The sequence below is a fragment of the Vidua chalybeata genome, chromosome 6 (assembly GCF_026979565.1).
Source record: "Vidua chalybeata isolate OUT-0048 chromosome 6, bVidCha1 merged haplotype, whole genome shotgun sequence".
Taxonomy (NCBI): domain Eukaryota; kingdom Metazoa; phylum Chordata; class Aves; order Passeriformes; family Viduidae; genus Vidua; species Vidua chalybeata.
The window spans coordinates 27,584,012-27,606,816 of NC_071535.1; the positions used below are offsets into that span (position 1 = coordinate 27,584,012).

Sequence of the window (22,805 nt, forward strand, 5' to 3'; positions counted from 1 at the left end):
TTATTGTGAATTGTGAAAACGTTACTTTGAGGGATAATGGCAATCAACACAACCTTTTATCTCCACTTACGTAGCCTAGGTGTGTTCAGTGGTGCTTTCCCTCCCTTCTAATATATAATCTTGTTTTTCTGTATTGGTTACATAGTACTGCCCCCAAACTTACTTCAGGCCTCACCAAGTAGGTTTGTCTGTGTCTCCTCTGTCCAGAGTCAAAACTTTCCAAACCAGTGTCTGTGGTTAAGCCTAAAGACCTGTCAGTTATCCCTGATTTGGTAAGGATGGTATGTAGACAGTGACAGATGGGACACATTTATACAGGCATTGCCGGGGGAGGCGGGGGGAACCCCAAGATTTTATATGATAGGATACGTCAGAATAGTGCAAAGACTATCTGAAGGATTTTGTATTGAATTATAATTTGGCTGTGATACCTTTGTGTCATCATGTGTGCTTTTTCTCTCCCTTTTTATTAGCTTTATTCAGCAGGCATAATGAAGCTGCCAGGTCTGGCTTCTGATGTGGACATTCTAATACTGCACAATACTTATATGAAAATAACTTATTAATTAATATTATAAATATTATATAAATATAAATATAAATAATACTTAAAATTATGAAGTACATGATACAAGATCAAACTAAACCTAATATTTTTGAATTAACTTTTGTCTGTAAGATGCTGGAAAAAAAGCTTTGTGCTATGTAAGTCTTACTATGGCTGCTGGTACTAGCAAATCCAAAAATAGAGTTTTTGTTTTGGGAATTCCCTGGTTCTGAGAAGTCAGCATAGTCCCACAATGCCTGCTGAAACCCAGTAATCTTCTATTGCTACTTTCCAAAATAAGGCAGGTTAGAGACAGAGCATTCAAACCACTGTCTACTGCTATTGGTGTCTGAGTAGAAGAAAGGCGTATATAATAATAGCCGTCTGTGGATAGTTTAATATTAAACAGCTTGTACTGAAGTCAGTTCTTTGATGTGTTTACACATATGAAAGTGAAATGTTTTTCAGACCATAGCTATCTAACTGTGGTGCTTGTAGGATTAAATCATACACTTAGAGAGTAGTGCAGGAAGCCTTGAAAGACAACACAGTTGATTGCAGTCTAAGTGTGGTATTGCAGTATATTTAACTGAAGATTTGTTTCTTTGAATTCACTTAATTACAGTCACATAGTTTAATTTGTAAAAGAAAGTCAACATTTGCATTGTATTAAAAACAGAGTTCCTGTGGTTACATAGATATCTAGCACCTCACTTGACAGTAGCTTCCTGTGAAGAAATTGTGTATGAACATATTAAGGCTTTATCATCTGCCTTTAATATAGGAAGGAAATGCATGTTTCAACAAGTCTGTTTCAACACTAAAAATGAAACTTCATCCAAACATTTATTGCTGTTTGGTATTTTTAAAATAGATATCACTTTTCTCTGTTGTCCAAGTAAATAAAAAACCCTAGATTGTAATAGTTTATTCTTTTGTTGAGGCAAACATTTCAAAATTGTAGGAATACTTTTGTTATTTCTGATTGAATATCTCAGTGTAGACGACGGGAATAATGTTGCAACACTACTTAGATATTGAGCCTGCAAAAGGTTAGCACTTCTTAGTGTAAGTTTTGAAAAAAACATATATTTAGGAGAGTATAAGTTGTGTAGCATGTTCTCTTTTGAGTGAAGGTTACTAACTTGAGCATGTTTCCACAAGCATGATTGCCAAAATGGAAGTAGTTGCTTTCTGACTCTTAAAAAACATGAAGCTTTTTGGTGAAACTTTTCAGAATCCCTAGGAAGTATTTAGTGGGACTGTCAAAACCTTTTAAAAGGAGTAAGGCAAACAGCAGTCTCTTTTACGTTTTAGACTAGCCCATGCAGCTGGACTGCAGAGCTGGTCCTTGTCTTTGTTCCTAAGTGGCCACCTCTGTGTCCAAGCAGTCAGCTTTTATTGCTTCCCATTAGTCCTTTCAGCATATCCCTACAGTTTCTTTGATTTCTGTGCCCCGAAGGAATAGATGTGAATACTACAAGATGATCAAACTCATCCAGGTAATAGGAACAGCTAAATCCATTGGTGGGGAAATCAGTATTTATTTCACTTTCTTAATTGCATTTTGCAGTGTATTTGGACAAAGTAGAAAAGACAGGAAAGATCTGCTGAGCTATTTTTACCTTTGGGGGACTGTCTTCTTCCTGCAATGACTGTACAATGATTTTATGCTTCTGGCTAATGTAGACAAATTGTTGTGTCTTCTAGTAGCTTTCAACAAAGCTCACCAGAACTCACACGAGGGGCTTCAGTATATTCCAAAAATTCAAAGAAATTGAACAAGAAGAGGAAGCAAGGCTTCAGTTAAACAAAAGTGATGAGGAATGCCCCACGTTGGGGAAAAGATTGGCACATCTTCCTTCTTGGAATTAAAAAAACAAAAAAAAACCAACTTTTTTTTTTTTTTCCCCAAATAAGAGTAAGCAAACTGGATTATATTAGATAGTCTTACAGTTAAAAAACATAATTGAAGTATCTGGATATGATCAGTGTCACTGGCTTAGTTGGACAGTCCAGTATTCAGTAAATGCATGCATTTCTTGGTATTTGTTGTCACTTGAAAAATCAGACTCTTGAGCTCTTAAAGTATAGATTACCTTGCTGGGATGATTGTTCTAAAGGACTGTTTAGTATTTGGAACTGTGCAGGCTGTTAGTTTCCATGGTGTAATCTGGTTAAGCAATCATTTCCTGGGAAGTTTCCAGACTTGCTGAGTCAGTAGTCTGGCTGGCTACCAGGAAAAACTCATTTATCTTTCTAACAAACCAGGCATGCCAGCTGAAGGAGAAGGTGCCTTGTGGAGGAGATTCTTGCTTTTCCAGTGAAAATAGGATAGTTCCTGGTTTCTTATGCTTCCAGGGGCTTAAAATTGTGGCATCTATCTGATGCTGGGAGTGCTGGAAGTTAGAGTTGAGGGATCTTGACAGGATTTTTGGACAATATTGAGAGGAGAAGCTTATCTGACATGAGGGAGGAGGTGCTCCTCTTAATCAGTCAGTCATGAGAAGGTGTGGAAGATGCTCCAGCTGCTGCTGCCATGAGTTATCTGTCACCAGCTTCCCTTCCCCTGCTACCTTTTAGCAGGACCCAGGAGGCACAATGTCTCTGGCTGGAAGAGTGAGGGAATGGAGACAGGCATAGCAGGACTGGGCATGCAGGAGTGAGGCCAGATCCATGAATTCTGATGTCTTTTCTTGCATGGGAGAAGGTGAAACTTGGCGTTACCTCTTGACCTGAAGGCACTGTAAGTTGAGAAGTGCTGGTGCCTTACATGGTGTGCTACGCTGCTGGCACACCAGCAGCCCAGCACTTGTGGAATGGCAAAGAAAAGCTGAAATACTTTTCTCTATAAATTGGACTTGAAGATTGTCATCTTACAGTAGGTTTTCCAGTGTTTTATCTTTTGTTTAGTATCCATTACTGCTTGAGCTGTAGAGAACACTTACGATTTACTAACAAAAGCCTAGTTAATTGCCTGTTCAGGAGTACAACTTGGCAGCCATGTGAAATGAGACTTGAAGTAAATATTTCAGAAATTATAACTGTGCATTGACTTATACAAATTTTGAGAAAAAAACCCTACCAAACAACATGACAAAAGCTTTATTAATGGTAACTCTATTTGATCAAGGTATGATGAGTAACTGTTTCGGAGTTATCTCAGAAGCAATCAACTCAATGTAGAGCATCTAGAATTCACTTTTTGTTCAACCTGACATTTTCTCAGAAACATACATTAGCACATTAAAACTGAAAAATTTGCCATCAATCTGAGCAAAAAATGTAGCAAATAATTTGTCCCACACTTGTACTGTACCACACCTGAGATTTGACCAGACATCTAGGTCAGAACCAAATCTGTAGGGAAGACCGTCTCTCTCTGTTAATCATAACTGCCCAAGATTAGTCTCAGTACATTTCAGCAATACCACGGAAGTTTCTAAAACCTGCAAGGCATTTGGTGAGGAAAACAGCCAAACCAGTTTCCTAAAATCCTTTAAGCATGAAGTCACCTAGTTATAAGTAATTTGGACTTTGCTTTTAGCAGTATTCGGTTGCCAAAATAATTTTTGATTAGGCAATTATTTGGAAAATGAAAGCAAAGTGTGATCATAGAAAATAGGTTTAATTTGGATTATATTAGTCAGGGTTCTAAGAGAAATGATGGCATTAGGAGATATTTGGATCACTTTTACTGCAGACAAGGATAAGATTGTCAAGAAATATCTCTAGTGCTAAGAATGGTAAACTGAAATATTAGTTTGTTACAGTGACATAATGAAAGCAAGCACTAAAACTCTTTTCCTTACATAATCTCACTCCTTTTCGGTTAAACTTCATTTTAAGAGAATAGTATCACTACATGCAAAATATCCACCAAATGTCCAGATTCAAGAAAGAGAGAGCAAAGTGTTGTGACTAATGCATTGCAAGTCATGATTATAAGGAAGATGAACCCTTTAGGATTTTTTTTATTCAAAAAGAAAATATTTACATTAAATTGTAGTATGCCACAAGTAAAACTCTGCTTGTGGACACTGAAGAGCAAACTCAGGGCTAAGTCTCCAGTCATAGGGTAGGGTTGAGGCTGTAACTTGTACTGAGGCAGTAACTGAACTAGGACTATGAAATAGAGTCAATCTGGACCAAAATTGTTTCTGTTCTACACAGGCATAAAACTGAGAGAACTGCATCTCTGTTTCTCACTGTTCCTTGTGAGCCCTGTCCACAAACACTGAGGGTTGTAATTTCCAGGTGGTTCGTACTAGCTGAACAATGCAGTTTGTGCAGAATATGTGTCCTGTTCTTCTGTCCTGATGGTCTTCTGCTTCCCATTTTGCAGGCCTCTTCATGTGGACTTCATAAAACTTAGTGTAATCTGCCTTAGAAATATTAGGCAAATTTTATTAGTAGTTAACAAATACGAAAGAAATTTATTCTCAAATTGAGACTAATTAATTGTTTGGGGTTTTTTACTATGCATAAGTGGTTTGCAGAGCATGAAGATTTAAACCTCAGGAAGTAATAAACCCATAATATCAGAGTATGTGCTCATACTTTTTCCAATTTTATTTGTGATACAGAAAAGATAGATGCTTTCTTATACTTTCAATCTAGTTTCTTTGTGGTGACCATATGTACCTGGCTCATACAATGTATTTTGCATATTTTTCCTTTATTTGAAAGGACTGCATTAGTACAGTGGATCTTTATGCTTCTTGGAAAAGACACCTAATTCTACAGTGTAATAAAAGAATTTTTCTTCGCAGTAAGAAATCTTTGTAAGGAATGAATGAACTTTGTAAGGAAGAAATTTTTTTTCCCCCCATGGCAAATACCCTGTGAAGGCAAAGCTGGGGACTAATTCCATAGGCTCTTCTGCCATTAAAATGACTTCTCAATTCCTTTTTACTCCAAAAGTCTCAGAAAGAAGCATCCAGAAATGTATTTTTCTATATTTTTGTGACTGGGAAATAGTAATCAGATGGAGGAATTTCTATAGCATTATGTGTTTGAATCTAAGCAATGTTTCAAGTTAATGTCTACCTGAAGCTTCAGCTACTACAGTTTTTGAATAGTGCAGGCTCATTCTGAGTGATTTGTTTTCTAGTGTTCAGTTATCAGATTATTTGTGGATGGTAATGAGAAGATGCTGAGTTTTAATTAATCAAGCTGCATTTTCTCACTTTTTTTTCTCCTTTCAATGTTAATTGTGGGTGTAGTTTGGTTGTTTCTCAAGGGCAAGTATTAGGAGAAAGCAGTTTTCTAGGTGAGTTGTTTTCTGGGTTAATTATCATATGTACATCTAAATTTAGTAGAGAAAATAAGGTAACTCATTTATTCTAGAAATTCGTTGGATTTCATGCCTTAGACTGTGTCTCACATCAAATATATATATATACACATACTTTATAAAATAGGTATTTAAAGGTGTGTGTGTATTTATATATATATGCACACATCTTTAAATACCTATTGTGATCCATTGTGTAATAATAATATAATCTAAATGTGGTGCAGTTAGCAATAGCAAAAATTATAAATAAATAGTTTTTCTATCATTAATCTATATGCATGTAGAATCACGTAATTTTTTAATGTTTATACAAAAAGTACAGCCTTTTAAAGTTACTTTTGATGTAAAACAGAAAATAAGAGGTAAAAATGGTTTTTATCAGAATGTACAATGCTTTTCTGAGAAATTTTAATGAGCATTTTAATTTTGATTAATTTTTTAAAATAAAAACCTGTTTAAGTCACAATATGAAGTATATGATAGTAGTATTGGCAAAGGTGGTCAGTACCATTCAAATTTTTCAAAAGCAGTCTGAGAGGAGCATGATGCATGTTATATTAGTGTTTAAAGGCACTTACATGACTTTTTATGACATATGACAGTGTTATTGAACTGAGGGAATATATGAATATGATATTCTTTTAAAAAATAATACAAAACTCCTTTTTATGTATTTTATAGCAAAAGACACCATCGGAGTCATACACTGGGCGAGAGAAGAGGTCAAATTCACAGTCCTACATTGGACGACCTATTCAACTAGACAAGATTTTACTGTCAAAGGTTAAAGTGCCTCATACATTTGTCATCCACTCCTACACCCGTCCAACAGTTTGCCAGTACTGCAAGAAGCTTCTCAAAGGGCTTTTTAGACAGGGTTTGCAATGCAAAGGTAAGTGAATGTCCTTTAAGAACATAAAAGCTAAGCATAATAAAATTAATAAATTAGTGTTTGAGTGGTTACTATGTAGCCTTATTAATGATTTCCTCGCTGAACTGTCTAGTTGTAGGCACATGTACAATTACACTGTATTAAGCTGCAGTCAAAATTACAGTAATTGGTGTTGTGTAGGAGCTGGCTGAAAGGCTGCTCATTCTTACCCTTTGGTGTATGTGCAGTAGCTCGCATTTTTCATTCAGGTGTAAATGATCTTGTATTTGGCATAGGTGAACCTGTGCTTACAGCAGAACAGTTAACATAATGGACTATATTCTTATCTTCATTGTTTTTGATGTACAAAGTCCTGTGTTTGAATTGAAGCATATGCCTGAGCCTCAGCAGCTCAGTGTTTTGGGGAAGTTGTAATGGAAGTAAAATAAGATGGCGTTATGAGAATTTAAACCCACATTTTTTCAGTGTGACTAATGTGCTCTCAAGTCGCATGGCATTGTGTAACTTAGTAGGTGCTGAAGTGAGTCAGGCCCCTTGGATCGTAGCCTAGATTGCTGGCTCACCTTAGCCAGCCTTAGCCTGTAAATACAAAGCATTGTGCATGCTATGGGGTTGGAATGTTAGCTAATGGATGCTTAAGATCACCTTCCTTCTATTACAATAAATAATAACTGTCAAAAAATTAATTACTTTGTGTTAGTTCTTTAAACCCTGCAAAATTCAAAGTTGTATTTATTTAACTTAAAAAAAGTTGTATTCAATTTAACTAAAGTAAAATATCTATCAAAGCATCCCTATTTCAGTTCATTTCAGAATCCTGGTAACCTAAGCAAATATTAACCTAATTAAAAAAAAAAAAAAAAATTATCTGTAGTTTGGCACTGCTGTACCTCTAGTTGGTGTTTGGATCAATCTTAATAATTACAAGCATATGGACAGCCTTAGTATATTTTTTCCTTCCTGACCCTGGTTTTCCTGGTGTGTTAGTAACTTACAGCTCTTAGTTTAAGTAAAGTGTGCTCATAAGCCAAAAGAAAACAATTCCCGTGACATCTAATGAAGTGCTACTTACACATATGAAAAAAAAGTAAAAAAAAAAAAAAAAAAAAAAAATTGGAAAATAGGGAAAAGACTGAAGGAACCTGTAGTTGCAAGCTATCTAGAATTTGCCTTGTGATGTAAAAAACAAATATTTTCTCACTTAACATTGTTGGCTAGGGTTCTTCTGTTTCAATTTTCAGTCATCAGTATTTCCTATGTAGTCAGTCCCTTAAACTGCAGCTGATACACTACAGCCCATTCTTCTTTCACTGGAAAGGCAGCTTTGGCTTTGGAGCCAAGCACTTGTGTCTCCTCATCACTCCCCTAGATGAGCTGAGCATCTCTTTGGCTGCTGTAGTGCCACTCCACTCAGCTACCCTTGGAAAGGCATTTTTTCCCCTCAGAAATGTGCTTCTAGCATCTTCATCCTGTCCCTTCCACTGACAGGCAGCATGGCGCCAGGCTAGTGCACAGTCTCTGAACATATGACCTGTATTAATGAAATGATAGGGCTTAATATCTATAGGCTGGATAGCAGGAAAAATATAATTGTGTCACAGAAAGAGAAATAATTTGGCTGTATCCCTTTTTCACTTACCAGACTGTAGATTCAATTGTCACAAACGCTGTGCTCCTAAAGTGCCAAATAACTGCCTGGGGGAAGTTGCCATTAATGGAGGTAAGTTGCATTAACAATTGTTCCTGTCACTGTTTAAACCATCAGTTAAATAAAAGAAATACAAAACTGTGATGTGTACAAACACATTTTTCCTTTGCTTGGGGGTGGCCTTTCCTCTGCAATATTTCTGTTGTATATTGAAGATGAAGTGTGAGAGGAATGCTGTGAGTAGCTCATACACCATCCCTTCTGAGTGTTTCTTCCAAATGGGTAGCACTGGCAGACAGGCTAAGCTCTACCACAGAGGTGATGTCAGCCCTGTGATAGTGCCTGGTAAATGCAGAATGCCAGAGGAAAGCCAAAAGCTACATGTGAGAAGTTGGCACTTACCTGTCAGCTAGAAGCACAAAAATTTTCTTTTAATGTGAGGGGAGAAAAAAGTGGTTAGGGATGATCTTCCTGAGAAGGAAAAAACATACCTAGAATAACTAGGAATGCCCTTCAGAAAAAAATTCCACCGTTTACTGATGGCATAAAAATAATCATACCAGTTGCCCCAGATCAAGTCTTGACTATCTGCTGATTTTCCCATGCATGTGCTACTGGTTTTGAGTTAAGTATAAGGGTGTATGGGTAGGCTTGACAGATGGTACTGGAGGAAAAAAGGAGTGGCTGTAGATGAGTTGTTGATTGCCTTGAAAATGTCACTTTCCTGTGTGATAAGGGAATGAGAAGTATGGTGAAGTGCTCAGTTTCTAATGTATATTGTGTGTTGTCAGCCTAAACTGCTTGTGAGGTTAATTATTACCTTATGATGCATTCTTTTTCCTTTAAATCAGTGGTCTACTTTATTGAAGACATATCAAGAAATTCCAAAATTAGGAATATTAACTAATATTTTTCATAGTATTTCTCATAGTAGTGTTACTGTATCACTATGAAATTTTTATGTTTAATAGGAAAATTCCTACAAGTACTAAGTATTCCACTTGAAATGTGACAAAGTGCATGATTTTCTGGAAAGTAGATGATATCTTCCTATTGAAGTCCTTTCTGATGCACCTCTCACTGGACTCTTGGAGTCGCTGTTATTTTTTCTTTTTTTTTAATCTTGCGCCATTTATACCTCATTTAACCATTAACCACCCCACAACACAACTATTTCTTCAGGAGTGCAAGTAATGTTGCTAATGGAAATTTGTGGTTTGGTTTTCAAAAACTAAAATATACACTATGAAATGTTCATTCCATTGATAGGAGTGTAAAGTTTTTCCTGAGATTTGTAGTCTGAGACAGTACCTAAATCTGCTTATAAATGATAAACTTTTTCCTGCATAGATGCAGTTTTAGGGAGGAGTGATCTAAAGTGCTGTGAGAAGACAGGAAGGAACATAAACTCAGAAACAGAAACAGTGTTTCTGCACAACTGAACTAAATGAACAAAATTTACATTTGTTTTTGAATTACTCCTCCAAATTCCTTCTTTCCATCTGAGGCAGGTGTATTTCATCCCTACAACACATCCCCTCTTCCCTCTCCCCACCTTTGCTTCACAAGCAACATGCTACTTTTGTTTGGACTTTCCTCCTTACACGTGAATCTGATGCTGAGCTGATCGGAAGTGATAGTTTGTCTCAGGAAAGATTGTGCAGTATCTTGTGGGGTGAGAATACATATTCTGGGCTTACTCCAATTATAGTCCTTGAAGACTGCAATCTTAAAATTTAATAGAACTTGGCTTTTATACACCAAATAATATTCTTAGTATGATATACATAGAATCCTCATAGAACTCTGAATTGTGTGTCCTAAATGATTGATAGAGGGCACGGGGATTAGCAAAGGCAATTTTATCTTGTATGTCATTTGTATTTTGGCAGTAATTTGGTTCACATTATTTTCAAACTTAATAAACAAAATACAGTATCTGTCATTTTGTCCATCTGCTGTGTGATGCATTTTCCCTAAAATAGTAAGTGAAAAAAGAGTTGAGTAATGAAATTCCAAGAGTGGTGTCATTAGTAAATGCATTATATACAAACTGTAAGGAGTTATTTTTAACTGATTGTAGGTTTATTAAAAATAGATATTTTAAAAGTGGTGTAAGAATAGCAAAGAGAGAGCTTTGCACTGTGAAGTATCATTCATGACTGAATGACTGGTTCTGCTAGAGATGAAGTATGTGTCTCTTAATCACACATCAGTAATTTATATCCAAATAACTTAAGACTATTGCACATGAAAACAAACTTTTCAGATGTGCGCATCTAATTTCAGTGAAATGCCATCAATTCCAAACATTTTGCTGTCAGACAATTCAGTGTGCTTCTTCTTGTGTTACATTGCCTACACTGGCTGTCAAGAGCCTTCCTCCACACAATTAGGCAAAAGTTGCTAGGAGAAACTATTTGATGTGTTCCATGTGATTTTAACCTTACTTCAAATTTCTGAAACACTGCAGCATCCCAGAAAAAACTAATGCTGTCTTCACCCTCTGACTGGACTAATGATTTTATATTCCAAATAAATCCATTCACAAGCAACAATGCAACAAAAAGTTGTTTCTTACTCTGATTCCTTGCTTAGGCATATTGAATTTGGAAACTGGAAAGTTTAATGTAATTTAAATATAAAATAGATTATGCTATTAAAGCCATGGTATAGTCAAATCAGTTAAACCCTAAGTCTTTGGTTTTGGTACTTGTTTAGTATTTCTTTTCTAATGGCGGGAAGCATTGTTTCAGTGGTATTGATTATTGTGCTGCTTTGTGCAGGCTTCACAGAAAACACTGTTCCTGTGCAAAGGAATATAGAGTTCACATTTTAAGTAATTGTCTACTTATATTGTCTAGATGCAGGCAATAGACTTCCAAAGAGAACTTGAGTTTTTTGAAAGCTTAAAATATGCCAGCATGTTGTAGTTGGAGTTTTGTTGCACGTGTTTTTAGATAATAACTTGCGAAATGGTATTCCAGACCTTCTTAGTCCTGGGGCTGAGTCTGATGTGGTCATGGAAGAAGGGAGTGATGACAATGACAGTGAAAGAAACAGTGGCTTTATAGATGACATGGAAGAATCTATGGCTCATGATTCAGAGATGTCAATGACAGGATGCCATAGTGACAATGGAGAAATGCAGGATGCTGATCTGGATCACGATGAATCTAACAGGATGATCAGGTGAGCTGGGGACTGAGTGTACCTTCCATCTTCCTTTGTATTTATTTGTACCAATCATGTCTGGGGCTCAAGGGGGAATGTACATTGTCACTCTTGTCACTCATTTAGAATGGGGAACACTGGTGAAACGTTGTGTGTTTGAAAGTGCAGTGAGAATGCTTTGCTGATTTTATGCATTAGTAATTTAAAGGAAGCTTTATTGTCAAGTTGAAGTAGCATTTGAAAACTTATGCAAAAGTAGTTCTTACAGGTCTGTTCTTATATGAAAATGATGTGAAATGATATGAAACTCTTTGCATAAGTACTAGTAAAATATTTATATATTGTTTACTTATTTTCCAAGGTGTTCTTTCCCTGGTTTAACAGTGCAATGCCTGGACATTTAGATAAATAAACAAAATGTATAAGTGGCTATGGTATAATTGGATCTAGATTGTTTGTATTTTTAGATGTCTTTATTAAAAAGGAAAGTTTGACAAACTTAAAGTAGTAATTTGAGGCAAGTCACAAAATGGATTAGTGCTTTGAAATGACTGTTCAGGAAGGAAAACAGGAACTGAGTTGTGCAACATACCTCAGAAGTGAATTAAGAGAAGAAATATTCACTTATTGGAACTGCCCAAATACTGTGGAAAAAATAGGGATTATTCATTGTCGGGGAGTCAAAAATATATTAAGGTAATTTCAGCTGTAGTTTCCTTGATGCAAGGGAACTATACCTTTAAGGGATCTATACCTTATAAAACATTTTTCTTTCACAGGTCTGTTTGACCGCAATTTCCTCTTTTATTTTGTTGTTGGGAGTCTCTCTCAGTAATATATTCCCCTTATTTCTGTGTTACTGTCCTACACCTGTTGCACTAATAGGAAGCAATCCATTTCAACAATATGCAGTTTTACTTTATGCAGTGGTAAATTACTGTCATATTTATCTGCATAGGTACAATGTGTATGATGTATAGACACCTTGTATAATTGGAATATGAGCCTGTGGTTAGATCGCGAAATCATTGTCACAGAACATTTTAGCTTTCCAAGTTTTATGAAGCAGACAGCATTGCAAGTTTTCAAAATAAAAATACCCAACTGTGCCAAGAAAACATCTATAACTAAGGTACATGTTTTACTTATGTAAGCGACATTCCTCCAGTAATACCTCTATGCAGTTATTTCTAAGGATAGTTTCCATATCCATGGATATTTTTTAAGTGATTATAAAAGGCAAATAAAAAGTAAACCTTTTGTCAGTACAGACAAGAATATCTAAATAGAAACTGCAGATGATTAAATAATTTTTAGGCAGAAAAGAGATGTTAACTATATGCTATATACTTAATTAAACTTTCAGACAGCACTTTCTGCATTTTGATGGGAAACTACCAATTCATAAAACTTATTTCCAGGATGCATTACATTGAAGCAGGGCCATCTGCAGACATCTACATTCACAACAACTTTGGGAACTTAATATATTATTCTTTTCCTAGACACGATCGGCCCTTTTTTGTTGGAGTTGTTGCACCAATAGCTTTGCTAGCAGGGCATAATACAAGAGCAGTATTGTGCTCTGTTTTCACATACAGTGCAGCATCACTGTTTAAATTTCTGCCAGGAATAACTGAGTATTCATGATTGGGACTGAACAGATTGAGACCATATTCCATTACACAGAATCTGCTTTAGGAGTTGTCAACTCTAACAGCAAGGATGATGGGCTAGGTTGCTTCTGGTTACTACCAGATTTTATCTGATGGTGCTATCAGGCATGCTGTCACATTCCCATGGCTTCCCATCTTACTGTGTGTTGGCTGAATGGTAGAAAGTTACAGTGTGCAGGCAAATGGTTTCACCTTAAGTCTTTGAGTGCAGAGTGGCTTAAATCTCTTTCTCTGAGAGGTTCCAGCAGATTCTCTGCTATGCCTGGCCAGGGTGGGTGCAGCTGGGCAGCTGAGATGTTTTCTGCTCTCTAAACTGGCACATCAAACACTGGTGTGTTTAAGCCTAAGCAAGATCACAGGACAGTAATCTGATGTACAGTGTCTGTGTAGGTTATGAGAGATTCAAGATTAAGTACTGCTCTGAATCATACAGGGCACAAGCTTGAGCAATGGCTTCCACAGCCTAGCTAAGGCCCTAGTCATTTGCCCCTTTTCTTAGCTCATCTTTAGAAATATTTTTGTAATGTAAGCCTTCAGAAGGTGTCTGACATTCCCTTGGTGTAGCCTTTTTTCTTTGTAATCTCAAGATACTTGGAATGACAAAACAAAATAATGTACAAACCAGATCTGCTAACAATGATAAAAATAAAAGTGGATATTTTCTCTGTGTGTGTATACATGTATTCTGATTTTAAAGATTCTTTTTTCTTTTTGTCCAAAGTTATCTTCTTTTTAAAAGCCTTTAATGTTTTATTCTTAAGCCCTTCAACCAGCAACAATATTCCATTAATGAGAGTGGTACAGTCTGTGAAGCACACAAAAAGGAGAAGTAGCACAGTAATGAAGGAGGGTTGGATGGTTCACTATACAAGCAAGGACACACTGGTAAGAATTGTTACAGAAGACCTGTCTTCCAGTACGTGTTATGTTATAGCATAGAAACAAATTCTAACAATATTCTGATAATTTACAGTTACTCATGTAAGGCATTTTTTGCAATTTTTATGATTCCTAAAGTCCCAATTCCTATCATAAATAGGACTGGCGCTGCTTGTAAGAACAGGAGACAGTTAAAACATGCAAAAACCATCTGAATATATCTGTTGCATTATCATAGGCAGCCAAATGTAAAATCATTCTTAAGGAAGTGAAACATAATGTTATGTAAACATAATGTTCTGTAAAGTAGCTTTACTTTCCAGCTGCACTTTCCCTGATACATTACTGCCAGTTGAATTGAGACTTTTATAAAGCAGATTCAGTGTAGAAGAAGGCTATTTTCATTTCAACCTGCTAGAACATGAATAAAGCCTTCAGTATGTGACCTTCAAAAGTGAGCTAGGGTGTTATAAGAGATACAAAAAGAAATTTCAGTTGCTCTAGGATCATATATATCAGCAAATTGTGCTGAATGTAATGCAGACATCAGAATGACATTTTAAATTTTTAAACCTTGTACAGTTTTAACAGAGCTATTCTGAAATAGCAGAGCATAATAAGAGGTCTATAAATTCTAAATTCAATTAGAAAGTCTTCATTAAAATCTTATAATAGTAATTGGGTCTTTATTGTTCACAGTACATCTCTTCAAACTAAGGAAACATTTTGGCAGTGGTGCTTTTGCAAAATGACCATTTCATTAATTTACTTGTTTTTCATTGCAGAGAAAGCGACACTACTGGAGGCTGGACAGCAAATGCATTACACTTTTTCAAAATGATACTGGAAGCAAATATTACAAAGTAAGGAATATTTTTCAACCTCTTTTCATACCAGCAGAATATAAGGACAAAATTGCTAAATTGATGCTTACTAAAAGTACACTAATAGTGTAACTTCTATCTAGGTTTTGGGGTTTTTTTTATTTTTTTCATTATTTAAACTGCGTATGAGTGTTCTGCTTTTCAAAAACAAGTCTCTGATCAGAAAGGTGTCAGCTAATGAGGACCTATGAGATGTGTGTTGTGGAAATGAAAAGTTTTTATATGAGAAGTCAGCAAGGTTTTATTTTCTAATGGAGTTCTCTTGATATATGGATGGCCCTGCTTTTTCTCTGAGGGTACCTCACTACTCTCTTTGATAAGCTCATTTAAATAATTAAAGTTCTATTTAGTCTTGGAGAGAAACATTTAGTATTTTGCCATCAACAGCCATCTGTGTCACAGAGTTTCAGGTTACAAGAGCCTTTTTGTTTGTACAAGAAGCATGTGGTAAAAGGCAACAACTGATATCATAAACTAATCAAATAAAGCTCATGCTGAAGTTTTTTATGTTGATAATCTTTACACAGAAAGTAAAATATTTTTTTTCATTTTAGGAAATCCCATTGTCTGAAATTTTGTCTCTGGAACCTGCAAAAACTTTCACTTTGCTGCCTCAAGGAGCCAATCCTCACTGTTTTGAAATAAGCACAGCAAATATAGTCTATTATGTTGGAGAAAACATAGACAACCTCTCAAGTGTTCCACTGAATAACAGCGTTATCAGCAGCGGTGTTGGCATTGATGTGGCACGAATGTGGGAGATGGCAATACAGCACGCCCTGATGCCTGTCATCCCTAAAGGGGCATCAGCTGGGTCAGGACCCAGCCTGCACAGTAAGTCTGTTCATTTCCTCCATTTCTGATATTGAGAATCACGTCTCAAATGACATTGCTCAGTCTTCTGCACACATTGAAAGGATGTACTGCACAGCTGGTAAAGGCTATTCTGTCATGGCTTGTCACTTGTCTTCCATATTATTTTAAACACCACAATTTCTCATCCATGTGTTTTCAGTTTACAGTAGGACATCTGTATTGATATACAAGATGCAGATATTTTAGTAAGCAAATAGCTATGAAATTAGTAAGGCTTCTAATTCAAATTTGCATTACTGGTGTGAGGAATAGCCTCCTTGTGCACAGGGTTGAAATTTTCTGAGATCTACTTCAGAACTTATAGAGTTTTTTTCCCATCCTGACTGTAATTTATGTGTCTAGCTGTCTGCAGAAGTAGCTCCTCACTCTTGGGGTCACTGCAGCACAGATGATATGCTCCCTTTCATTATATTTGGCTGTACAGCTGCCTCAAACATTGTCCCATGCTGAGATGAAAAGAGCTCAAGTGTGAAGAACAGCTATTCTAGGCACAACAAGGCATGCGTGTTATCCAGGACCAAAAGGACTGAATATATCTTAGCTTCCAATTTACATACCTTTGTGTAATTCTCTAGCAAAGTGACAGTTTATGTAAACCAAATATGAGACCTGTTTAAATCTGTCTTGGGTACTGATAATGAAGTAGCACAGAGCAAACAATTCCCTACTACTAGCCATGTGCTGCTGTGGTTGCTCTGTACTTCTGTTCAGCCTAGTGAGTGTAAAGAGAATTTGGATATGTCTACATAATTTGGATCAGACCTTTTGTTGCAATGTACACCCACTTTAGCACTTGACATCTGGATGCTATTAATGTAGCACAAAATGCTAATGAGACCACAAGCCCTTCAGAAACCAAGTAATACAACAGGCTGTGGCATTGCATCTCCAGGCACAAAAGCTCACATATCAGATTAGATCAGCAATGTCCTTTGCTTTCTCGAATGGGATCTTGTATAAAATAGTGTCAAATTCTGCATGTCATTTCCATCAGACTAGTTGCCTAGTGCTCCTGGTTTGAGTCCAGTGTAGCTAAAAAAATCTCCTAAAATACTGGACTGGGCATGACAGCTGTCTTATCTCCCTCTTGGGAAGTTTGAAAAATTTCTTTACAAGTTAGTAGCTATCTTTGGGTTATATGTGCAAAAATTAAGGTCATTTGAGACGTTTAGAGTAATTTCTTGTGGACAGTGAGAATGATAGCAACCTTCTTTCTTTTGCTCAAAGTCTAAGACTTGTCTTTGTCCATGCTTTTTTCCCTGTAAACACAGCACTACATATTTTTGAAAACAAGTTGGCAATGATTAAAAACCTCTCCATAACTGAAACATTCTGTGCCAAAAGCAGTCCTTCTAAGGAAAGGGAATAAGCCATGTTACTCATGTTACTTACTGCAACTAGGATTAGTGCTGATGGGTAGTAGCAAGTGTCTTCAGTGTGTAATATAGGCCTTATAATAGGAGACACTGGTTTTGAAATTTTTACTTAAACAAATGGAAAGCCAGCATGAATGGGATTCTACACAGAAGTAGGAGAAAGAAGTGACTGTGGTCCCAAGAAGCATGCTTTCCTTCCCAAACTATTTCCTTTGTGTAATGCAGTTTGCAGTAGGCATATTCTGAATTTTGCCTCAGTAAGTTTGCAGTTCAAGTGCTTGTGACATGCTTATAACATCCTAAGCTCCACATTGATAGAAGTTGAAGCATGTGTATTAAAATGCAGGTGCAAGGTTTTGTTTCCACTATGTCTGTTTTAATTTTTAAGTTTTAATAATGTTTGTTAAGCTAGTTGAAATGTGTATTACTTGTAACAGTATGCAGTCTAATTTGAATGTGTATTTGCCTTCATCTGAATAGCATCAACTATGTTGTAGGTGACTAAATAAATCAAAATTATTATTAAATCCATTAAATAAAACCAGTTTAGTTGCAGTTGTTACTTGGGAGAGATACAAAGCATCAAAGTAGAATTGAAAAAAGCAAGTAAGAAGCTTATTATGAGATTTCATTATTAAAAATTTATTAATGAATTGTATAATTCTAGTTTTTCTGTACACTGCAAAGCTGTTGTTAAATTCATGTGTTTGTGGGCTGTTATAATTTTATATTAGCTGGTAGACAAACAAGCTGACCTAATTGGTCCAATTTCTAGAACTGTCAGTAGATACTGCTGTAATATGAATGTCATTTCCTATTACTACATGTTTGAACTAAAAGCACAGCAATCTAAAGTGTATTTTGCTTTCTTCCCCAGGGGATATATCCATCAGTATTTCTGTGTCAAACTGCCAAGTCCAAGAAAACGTGGTGAGTGTTCTGTGGATGCTGGTGCTAGACATGCTATGATTAGGCTGGCAAAGTCATTGATCTGCTTTTCAAGAGGAGTGTTAGGGGAATTCCCATCAGCCATTTCTCACTTACTTTGAAGAAATTAACAAACAATTAACTTTTTAAACTTTTGACGAAAACCATCTTCCTGGCACCTTTTCTCAAGATGCAAGAATTATGTATGGGTAATTTCACAGGCTTTAACTGTGGGTCTGTGTAGGATGTTAATTACCAAATGGAAAAGCGAAGTGTAGAAATTACTAGTTCATGGAATTTGTCAACTGAACTTTGTAAAACTGACCACAAACCTTGATAAATATACTATTTCCTGTCACAACTGAAAGATCAGATATTCTTTGTTGTACAAAGATGAAACTCTAGCCAAAGGAATAGTTGTATATATCAAAACACATACACAGAGAATTCTGGGCTTCTTCTACTCTAGGACAGTTAGACATAGGTCATGTGGACAAGTTAAGCAGTCACACTGCTTGCTTTCTATCTCATGGCAGATGGAAAAAATAGATATTCCCTGCAGCCAGCTAAATTTTGGGACAGTTCTGGTAGCTGTCAGAAAAAGTTTGCAAAAAGATTGCCCACTAGGGATATGTCCATTTGTTTCCTAACAAAAAACAAGACAGCTTTTATTATGAATTAGACATTCTTTTACTCTGTTATATATGCTGCTGGTTAAATATCAGGAAAATAAAGCTGAGCTGCAAGGTTTGATGTTTGTTTGAGTCTCCCAAATGAATCTGCTAACAGCTTGTGCTTTAGCCTGTGTTACAGCAATGAGAAATAGTGAGACATGAGACTGCCTCTCTGGCACAAATGGAATATTTTACCCCTCTCAGTGAACCTTTTGAAGATTCATCAGCTTTTACAGCAATTACAGTTACTATGGCTTGTAAGAAAACACACCTGAATTTTTTGGCAGATAATATATTTTAAAATGTACTGTACTAAAAGAATGCAACTTCCCACTAGAAAAAGCAAATGAAATACAAATTTTCTTTTCATATTCTTAGGGCTTAATATCTATTGTTTGTATAAACAGGATATTAGCACTGTATACCAGATCTTCCCAGATGAAGTATTGGGATCAGGACAGTTTGGAATTGTTTATGGAGGTAAGGCTTTGGTGTATTGTACAATTGTGCATAAATTGCACAATTTATAAAGATAAAAATTTTCTTGAATGGGGAAAATATTTGGACTCTGAAATGTTTTGTTGCAGAAATTAGCTGTCTGTTGTTTCATTTAAGACACATATGTTCAGCAAAATATATGTTTGTGTTTTATGTTGATGAATCATTTTGTAGATTGAAGTTTTCTGACCAGTGGTGGGTCAATGTCTATCAATAGCTTCATATTCTCTGTAAGTTCTAATAAAGCTGTTCTTTTTGAGAACTGTACTACATGAAAAAAAATATTATTCTCCCTCTGTGTTTCTTTATATATTCCAGTGAGGCATTTTTTATTGTTTCTTCAGTAGCTTGTTAGAATTGTTTCTCTTTTTATTTTCTTATTAATTTTTCCTCTCTCTTCTCATTTTTTCAGCAGTTTTTTGGGGGTGTATTTAGGTACAGCTGTTGTTTGAGACAGTGTGAAGTGAGAACTAACAACAAATTTCTCACTGAGATATCTCTGACTCTCTGATAAACCTGGGACATGCACTAACATGCCTAAAGGCTATCACATATTTCATTATTTGCTAGTGTGGAGCTACCAGTGAAGGACTAAGCCTACAACCAGCCAGTTGCACAGAATGGAGCTGCAGCTTACACATATATGAGAAAATTAACTTTGCATCTATACTGTTGAAATGTAGAGCTAACTTTCTCATATGTTTTTTTCTTACATGTTTAAATGGCTTTGTCAGGTGATAGTAAGTTCTGTTGTCAAAGGGTAGAAAGAAGAGAAATGACAGAAAACTTTTAATGTCTTATCTGCAAACCAGCTCTAAGGATTACTTGGTTACAGCCATTTGTACAACCCATGAAAAAGAAACATTTTTTATAATGAATCATGTTAATTGAGAGAGCTTTTGTTTTATTAATGCAGGAAAGCATCGCAAAACTGGAAGAGATGTTGCCATTAAAATAATTGATAAACTAAGATTTCCAACTAAACAGGAAAGTCAACTTCGTAATGAAGTTGCCATCTTACAGGTACTTTTCTGTTCTCTTTTACTGTATTAGCTCCATTATTTATTTCTGTAAATACCAGATAATAATATAATGATTTTAATTTATAATCAATGGGGCTTTTGCAAAAATATTAGTATTTTTGCTGCATATTTTCCATAAAAAGCCAAAATCAAATGTATCAGCAATGTCACACTAGGAGTTACAATTTCTGCAGTTTTAAGCACCAGACACAATAAGGAAAATTAATGTTAAACTAATTTGAAATTCATAAATTCTCCTGTACTTCCCCTAGAAATTTTGTCCCTGTTGCCTACAGGTTAGGCACACAGTTTAAATTACGGAATACTGAAACATTGTCTGGTTTAAGTGAGGGTGTGAAGTCTGAATGTGTAATGATAAAAGCTACTGATCATATCGAGAAATCTAGTGCTGTATTTATCTTTAATAGAATCTTCATCATCCTGGGGTTGTAAATCTGGAGTGCATGTTTGAGACACCAGAGAGAGTCTTTGTTGTTATGGAAAAACTCCATGGAGACATGCTGGAGATGATCTTGTCAAGTGAAAAGGGCAGATTGCCAGAGAGAATAACTAAGTTTTTAATCACTCAGGTAAGAAATTAATTATAGACCTAGAAAGAGATTTGAGGTCAATTATTTTCACTGTTTTTTGTGTTTTCCTTTTGACATAATTTACCTGACTGGTTTATGAAAATCTGAGTAAAACAGGGGTGGTAAAACAGTTTTCTTTACATTACTGTACGTTACTATCTACATTATAGATAGTAAACCATTAAGAGGACTTAAAACTGGACACATGTAGAGCTGTTGGCTGCTGGATGGAGGGGACATCAACCTACAGTTTCTCATATGATGGAAGAATTAAGCACAAGAAAGGAAAGTACTAAAAGCAAACTATTGAAGAACTACAGAAAGAAATTTGAGCTTCTTGAACTGCCTGATATCAAACCACTGCAGTTCATACTATGCACTGTTAAACCTATTTTCTGTGCTGAGATTGTATCTCAGTGCTACCTATGTCCGAGTCTGGATTCCATTATTACTTCTGATAACAATTTGGTATGGGATTTATTTGAGCTTCCTGTTGTTATATTCCTGTAACATTATCACACTGCTTCTTTGGCTGCCCAAAATACTGGTTTAAATTTAGATACACGCATCGGTAGTGAGCCACCTCACAGTCAGAGAAGCCCATGTTTCAGCAGTCAGGAAAAAGGAAAGAGCAGGAGCAACAGTATTATGGTGTTTATTATTATCAATTCTTTATTTGATGTAGAACTTAACAGGTTTCCTAGTTTCCAGGCTTTAATGGGCAAAACTGCCACCAGCTTTAGAATTTGATTTCTTCTGTTCACAGGTTCATTCAGCCTCCTCACTGCTCACTGCTCTAATGCAATGGCAAATTCTGTTGGCTCCTAACCAAACACAAGGAGTTGAGTTAAAGCCACACAAAAAGGATATTGCTATATTTATATGTAATGTATACATATATATATGTATGTAACAGAACAGTAATACATTCAACAGTCTCCATTCTTTCTGTTGTCAAGAAAACACTTCAATTGGATCATATAATATTTCTGTGAAATGTGTTTAGTTGAATCTAGATATGAAAGGTCATTCTGCAAATGTTACTACATTCGAATATTTCATGCACAAAAAAGTAAACAAATACTTAGAACCCAGTTTTTAAAAGATGTTTATAGTGTAAACTCTTGGAGAGGGAAAAAATATTTGATGCAGTGAAACATCAAGAAAACTTGAGGCACAGCATTTTGGTTTTTGTTGGGTTGTTTTTTTTTTTTTTTCATTGTTGACATTCTTGTAAAAGGTACGTTCTTGTTGGATTGTTTTTCTTCACATCAGTCCTTGCTTCTCTGGTTACTGATACTGTTCAAACAATATAAAACAAACAACCATAATTTGATTTGTTTATTCACAGATCCTTGTTGCTTTAAGGCATCTTCATTTCAAAAATATTGTTCATTGTGACCTCAAACCAGAAAATGTGTTATTGGCATCAGCTGATCCTTTCCCACAGGCAAGTAGAAAATGCCCTTTCTTAAGGTAATTTATTGTAATTAATAAATGTTTATGTAACCTGTCTGCACAGAATTTTTAGGTAAGAAAAAGTTCATCACTTATTCAAGCTACTTCATAAAGAAGTTATGTCTGAAAATCCTTGACTCTTGTCATTTGTTGAACTAAATATAACTAAAATATTGAATTAGATTTTCAAGTGTGACATAGCTACTTGTGTGATCATTTCTAATTTGCTCACTATTAAGCACAAATTACTTGGCTGGTTGATTTGCTCCCAAAAGGAAGTTATTTTTCTGAAAGTTCGGGTAGGGCTCATGAAGAACAAGAACTGCTTCTTTAATTCTATACGTTTAATTGCCATGTAGATCACAGGATATTTAAATACACGTTC

The 22,805-nt window shown here is 35.8% G+C and overlaps 1 protein-coding gene across 2 annotated transcripts in view; it reads left to right on the top strand.

The window, feature by feature from the left end:
• PRKD1 (protein kinase D1) overlaps positions 1 to 22,805 on the top strand; it is a 118,046-nt gene that overhangs the window by 81,775 nt on the left and 13,466 nt on the right. For both annotated transcript variants that reach the window (XM_053946482.1, XM_053946483.1), the window contains 11 exons: positions 6,528 to 6,738; positions 8,381 to 8,458; positions 11,374 to 11,578; positions 13,998 to 14,121; positions 14,901 to 14,978; positions 15,554 to 15,833; positions 18,129 to 18,181; positions 19,260 to 19,332; positions 20,267 to 20,373; positions 20,801 to 20,962; positions 22,314 to 22,412. In XM_053946482.1, coding sequence (XP_053802457.1) covers positions 6,528 to 6,738; positions 8,381 to 8,458; positions 11,374 to 11,578; positions 13,998 to 14,121; positions 14,901 to 14,978; positions 15,554 to 15,833; positions 18,129 to 18,181; positions 19,260 to 19,332; positions 20,267 to 20,373; positions 20,801 to 20,962; positions 22,314 to 22,412 — 1,470 coding nt within the window. The remainder of the gene's footprint in view (positions 1 to 6,527; positions 6,739 to 8,380; positions 8,459 to 11,373; positions 11,579 to 13,997; positions 14,122 to 14,900; positions 14,979 to 15,553; positions 15,834 to 18,128; positions 18,182 to 19,259; positions 19,333 to 20,266; positions 20,374 to 20,800; positions 20,963 to 22,313; positions 22,413 to 22,805) is intronic.